This window comes from Halyomorpha halys, unplaced genomic scaffold (assembly GCF_000696795.3).
Source record: "Halyomorpha halys isolate HHAL.00 unplaced genomic scaffold, Hhal_1.1 Scaffold151.1, whole genome shotgun sequence".
Lineage (NCBI taxonomy): Eukaryota > Metazoa > Arthropoda > Insecta > Hemiptera > Pentatomidae > Halyomorpha > Halyomorpha halys.
The window spans coordinates 38,167-44,233 of record NW_027116659.1 but is presented as its reverse complement, the minus strand read 5'-3'; the positions used below and the strand labels follow the sequence as shown (position 1 = coordinate 44,233).

The following is a 6,067-nucleotide window of genomic DNA, read 5'->3' as shown; positions in this document are numbered from 1 at the left end:
AAGTACTTCTGTACTTGAAGTATACTTTCAGTTAAAGCAATAGTAATCCAGCAAACTTTCTTAGTGATTAAAGGTTTACAGTAAGCAGCAGAAATAAAGATCATAAAATTTCTTTTAATTTTAAAGGAATGGAAAGGTATATTCTCTTAGAACTAACAACCCCTTTCTAATCAAGAATTGAGGTCACAGGAAGGGTTTTCGGGTACCCTGGAGCCAGGCATACAGCTGCTGCCAGGAGCTAAAAGCTTTTTCCTCACCCAATAGATTTTCTGAGCAATCACTGGAAAATTTTTAAAAGGCATTTTTTTTTCTCCCATTGTTAATTTTCCATCAAGTAATGTTTGATATTCCTATTTCATAAAAGGATCTTTTATTTAAAAAATGTCTTTGTTCAATTTTATAAAACTTCTGCAATGGCGATAGAATGATGATATGATATCTATATGTTGTATTGTTTTTTAATATAATAAATACAAAAGTTTTATGCTTGAAAATCTAAGGTGAATTAGTATTGAAAGAAGATAGTTGACCAATGAAGGAGATTGGAGGAAGATAGTCCGGGTGGCGGTCAATAAAGCTATCAAAATAGTAAAATAAAACAATTTATTTATTAATAGTTTTCTTTAAATAAATAGTTTTCTTAAAATTAACCAGTCTCAATAAAATGTTATTGTGAGATTATAAATTAAATAGTTTTCTTTTACTATTTTGATACCTTTATTGACCTCCACCTCCAAGTGGATCAGTATTATTTTCTTTTTATAAAAACAATTAAACGAGTGAGTGATTGTAAAAATCTATATTTTTTTATCGTTACTTAACAAAAAAAGCTGGATTTTTACAGACTCAAATTGTATAGTCTAATTTATATAACTTGATAGTGGAATGCGGTATTGTATCAGGAGCGCCTGATGCGTGGGTGGTTACAGACATGCTCGGGCAGGTTTTATCATACATAGAAAAATGGATTTCCATGGAAACTGGTGCAGAATATTTTAAAATAAACATTCGCTGTATCTTTACTACAGTTCGTCTAATTTAGATGGGCTTAGTTTAGCTTTGAAGGAAATTTAATTATCTCTGAGAAGAATGGCGTATATAGAATATTATATATTCTAAAAGATTTATAGATTTGAATTATTCGAAACTTTTTATTTTTTAGATTTTAGCAATAATTTTTTTTTTATTTAACCTTCTTGTACGCCTACAGTGTTAGGGAAATCCTAATTGATAATTTCAACATTTTATTTATTTATTCAGTAATCAATAAATGAGTGAGTGTATACAAAAACGTACAAGCACTCTTTCGTAACAGATATGACTAACCCATAAAAATAATAAGCAGTACAAAATAAATTAAGAAAACAAAATTATTAGTTTACTGTAATGTAATGTAACATGTAATGGAAGAAAATCGTTATTGATTGTGGAGACATTACAATGGTTATATACCATCTCATAATAAAGGTAAAACATTGTGAGTTAAAGAAGCAATTTGTCTCCTTCACTGGGTTTTTACATAAAGCGTTCCAACAAATGGGCCCTGAATGCTAATGCTATGAATTTACTCTAGCGGAACTAAAAAGAGAACAAATATTTACTGTTTTCCGGATAAAAAAAATGAAGAGAGAAGAAAGAAAAGACGAGTGAATGGCAGTGTGACAAAATAAGCAATTTTCAATCTTGTTCTAAGCTAATTTTTGGATTAAAACTCATCTTTGTCAAAAATTATGAATTTTAACTAACCACTACAATCTTAGCACGACAAAACGCCTTGTCGCAGGAGTTGATTCTTTTAGTCATCAATAGCTCAGTGAGTGATTAGAAATATATAATAAAATGGTTTGCAAATAACACTAACAAATTTATTTTATAAGGATAACTATGTAATATGTTATATGAATAAAACTGTAAATATAGCATTGATAAATGTAAAACTAGAATTCTTGTGCAATTACTTGAAAGCAATTATGAATAATTTATTTTCCTGAATTAAGACAGCTTGATTAATGTAATTTGTTACAGTGAAAAATTTCATATTTTTTTATAGATAAGAATACTAATATATTATAAGCTCTTATTTTAATTAATTTTATGTTTTTCATATTTCTACTATCAAAAAATAAAATATATGTATTCGTAATACAATATTTTTTAAAAAAATAATTGTTAATATATAAAACGTAAAAAACATATTATTATATAATTAACATATTTCTTATTTATAGTATTTAATAATATTAAATATGATTTTGTAAAAAATTTTTAATTATTATTTTTCATATTACTTAATTATAAGGTATTAAATATAAAAAAGACAAATCCGATGATTTTATAGGGACTTTTATAGTTCATAATTCTAGTATTTTAAAAAACAGAAAAAAATTAAATATTTTAAAATTAATTATGTGGTCTTCATATCTTAAGTATTATATTAAAATAAAACATACAAATTACTAACTTTAATTAAAAGTAATTAAAAGACTAACGTAAACAAAATCATTGTATTTTATAAGAGAAACAAACACTTATATTAATTATAAAAATGTTTTAATTGTGTTTATTTATTTTCTACTGTTCCAAATTTGGTGTTAAAAAAAATACTAATTTAAGGCATAAAACCAAATTAATGTGATTGTTTTCCCTGAGAAGAGGACAGATTCTTTGTTACCAATTTTTACATGATTTGGCTTTTTTATTCAAGACTTATAATTTTTTTTCTACACGAAATCCAGGTTATAGATGGAAACAATAAGTTAAACTTTTTCATTTATGATTTTTGAACAATTTCGGGACGACTTTTAATTAAGAAATTTGTGCATTTTTCCTTCTAATGTCTCTTCAGATATATAACAAGAAAAAAATACCTTCGTTCCTGACGCATTGCCGATGGACACACACTGGACGCTAAAGCGTGCAGAGAAAACGACAGGGTGGTGGACGTAAGAGAGCGTAACACGCGACTCCCACCAACAGTTTTGGCGAGAGTTAGTCTTAACTTTCTAGATCAGTGGCGGAGTCACTGTGGTCCAAGTAGCTTGATGGAGGACGAAAGCTTTTTGTCATCGAAAGGAAGGAGGGCGTTTTGAAGGACAGAGAAAGATAATCTAACAGATAGAATTTTGTTTTTCGAAAAAGAGATTAATCTAAAATCCATAGTGGCGAGACTGTGCAGCGAAATATGTCATAACCAAACTAAATATGATAACACATGTAGAAACAAAAAATAAATATTTTCATGGTGTGTCTTAGTTCTGATCTGATCAAAACCTTCACGATTATTTGTTTTAATTACGGAAGAAGGTTTTTTCACTGATACATGAATTATAATCTTCATTCTTCATCAAGAATCAATTACTACATAATAGGCCTAAACCAATTAATTATCATTAATAGCCATAGTTCATCATTAATCAACAAATATGTAAACAGTAAGCAGCTACAACATCAACAAATAATGGCAACAAAGTTAATATACATTATTTTTTATATGTATAAACTTTACTCACTGTCTGAATGAACCCCATCTTCGATTAGGTAAATTTTCGTGGTTACTAAAACAAAAAAAATTAAATAAATAAAATAAATGTTATACTAACTGAAACATAAGCTCTAGAATATTTAGATAAAATTGTAAATACATAATTTGCTAGTAGCTATGAATTTGTAATTTATTTTTTAAATATACATATTTTTTGCATACTTTTAGTATGCATTACATAGCAGTTAATAAGAAAAAAATTGTCTTAACTATTTATTTAATATATACGTTTAGACACACAATGTAGTATTATAATAATTTATTTCCAACATTTTTCCCAACAATCTAGGTCTTCATCATGGCTGATGTAACTGGTTGAGATGTAAACGAGGGGATTGACAAACGACTCTACAGACCATCATTAATCAAATATTCATTTAGTTTATTTATTTAATTATTTACTTAAAGAATTTGTCATTAATTGAATTTCCACTTGAATTAAATAATTAAAATAGTGAAATAGCACTTTTCTTTATGCTGAAATTACATTTAAAAATGTTTAAAACTGTGAACCTGAATAATTTTTAATGGAAGATTATTGATTGACCGTGTGTAAAGATGAAAGGAATATGGTCCGGGTGCGGTCAAAAAAGAACAAAAAAATAGTAATGGAAGATTATTGATTGACCGTGTGTAAAGATGAAAGGAATATGGTCCGGGTGCGGTCAGAAAAACTCAAATAGTAGAAATTATACTATTTTAATTGTGAAATTATACTAATTTAATTATGGCATTCATATCTAATTTTTAAACATCTACTTTTAAGTTTTATGAATCATCAAAAGTTTGGAAATTTTTGGTTTTGCATATTTAGAATTGAATTGGGTCCTATCATTGTTTTGGCAAACCTATCCATTAGGTTTAAAAAAAAAAAATAGTGCTGATTATAAACTGACCTCGTTAGCAAACCCAAATATTAAAAATAATATGAACTAAAAAAATTATGTTAATTTTAACCAATTTTTTCCATGATTATTCCATCTTATGTTTTAATTTTCATATGAAAGTTTTAGTTATATCCAGTTTCTTTCTCGATGCGCACTGCAGTAAAATTCAATACAAAGTATCCATTTATTTAAGATATATATCCAGAGTTGAATTAAATATCATGCCATATACATAAAAATAAATAAGATATATTCATTATTTTCAGATAGGTGCGAACTGCATCTACCAATATTTTATAGACTACAATGATTTTGATATTGTAGGTTCCACTAGCAGTATCATTCTGGCATTCATATCCTATTCTCCTACCTAAAGCTATTATTTTCACAGTGTGAGGACTCAGTAACAGTAATCCGAAGGCTGTTCTCAGTAACGTATTCGATGACAACCAGCTCATATTACAGACGATATTAGCTGGGAATAAATAAGGTATGTGATTATTTAATAATTTTAATAATACTCGTAAAAAAAAAAAATTATCTATGAATTAGGAAATAAATAAAATTCTCAATAAATTAGATTTTGTATAAAAGATAAATGCAATAAAGAAAAAGTGGGAAGCGTAACACTTCTTATTCTCATTCGAGCCAATCTGCTCCACCGCGTCAAAATAAGTTTCACTTCAAAAATAACGAATTGAATTTTACCAAAATTTACAACTTAAACCATTGATCAATCAAATACACTATTATGGTACTACTTTTTGTGATTTTTCCTTTCTAAAGTAATTAAAAAGACAAACAAAAATGTTAATTTATTTAAAAGTAATCTGGTTTACATTCAAATAGAAAAGAATACATTTTGTAAATATTTCTTTTTCACAGACTTAGCTTTGATAGGACACGGAGGATATACATATTTGTAAAGCGTTGATGTACATAGTTGAAAAATTGTGAAACATTTCTTTTTTTGAAACTAGAAGTGATGATTACGATATTGAATTTACCCTCAAGTCAGCTATGTTCATGCCTTAACTATTTATATAAATTTCCTTTTATGCGATCTTATGTAATAAACCTAAAGAAAAGATATATTATAATTATAAAAAATAAATAAATTAAACTTACTTTTTTATAGTTAATAATAACAGTTTTATATCATTTTTTGTTACACAAAAAAACTAGTTAAAGATCATAAGTAAATTTACAACTTAAACTATTAGCTAGTTAAATATACTGGTACTTTTGGTCGTTTCCCTTCTAAAAGAATTAAAAAGGACAAATAGAAATACTGATTTATTGAAAACTAATCTGGAATATATTCAACAATTCACATACAATTCACAATTCAACATACAACAAACAATTCAATATACAATTCAACATACAATTAAAAAAATGTATATTATTTATGACTTTTATATTTCTTTTTTCTCACAGGCGTATAGATATAAATTTAAATTAAATAAAACTTTAGTTAAAAAATTTTAGATTTCTTTTTTCTTTTATTTTTCAAACTGGAACTCATGATTTAACTTTAATTATTATGAACTCACTATATTAACTTTAGCATAAATTAAACAGTGTTTGTGGTTAAACATAGCTATTTAAAAAATTAAATAAATTAATCTTACTTTTT

The 6,067-nt window shown here is 26.4% G+C and overlaps 1 protein-coding gene across 6 annotated transcripts in view; it reads right to left on the bottom strand.

The window, feature by feature from the left end:
- LOC106678638 (rab11 family-interacting protein nuf) overlaps window positions 1–6,067 on the bottom strand; it is a 169,737-nt gene that overhangs the window by 149,136 nt on the left and 14,534 nt on the right. For all 6 annotated transcript variants that reach the window (XM_014417277.3, XM_014417276.3, XM_014417279.2 and 3 more), the window contains one exon: window positions 3,510–3,554. In XM_014417277.3, coding sequence (XP_014272763.1) covers window positions 3,510–3,554 — 45 coding nt within the window. The remainder of the gene's footprint in view (window positions 1–3,509; window positions 3,555–6,067) is intronic.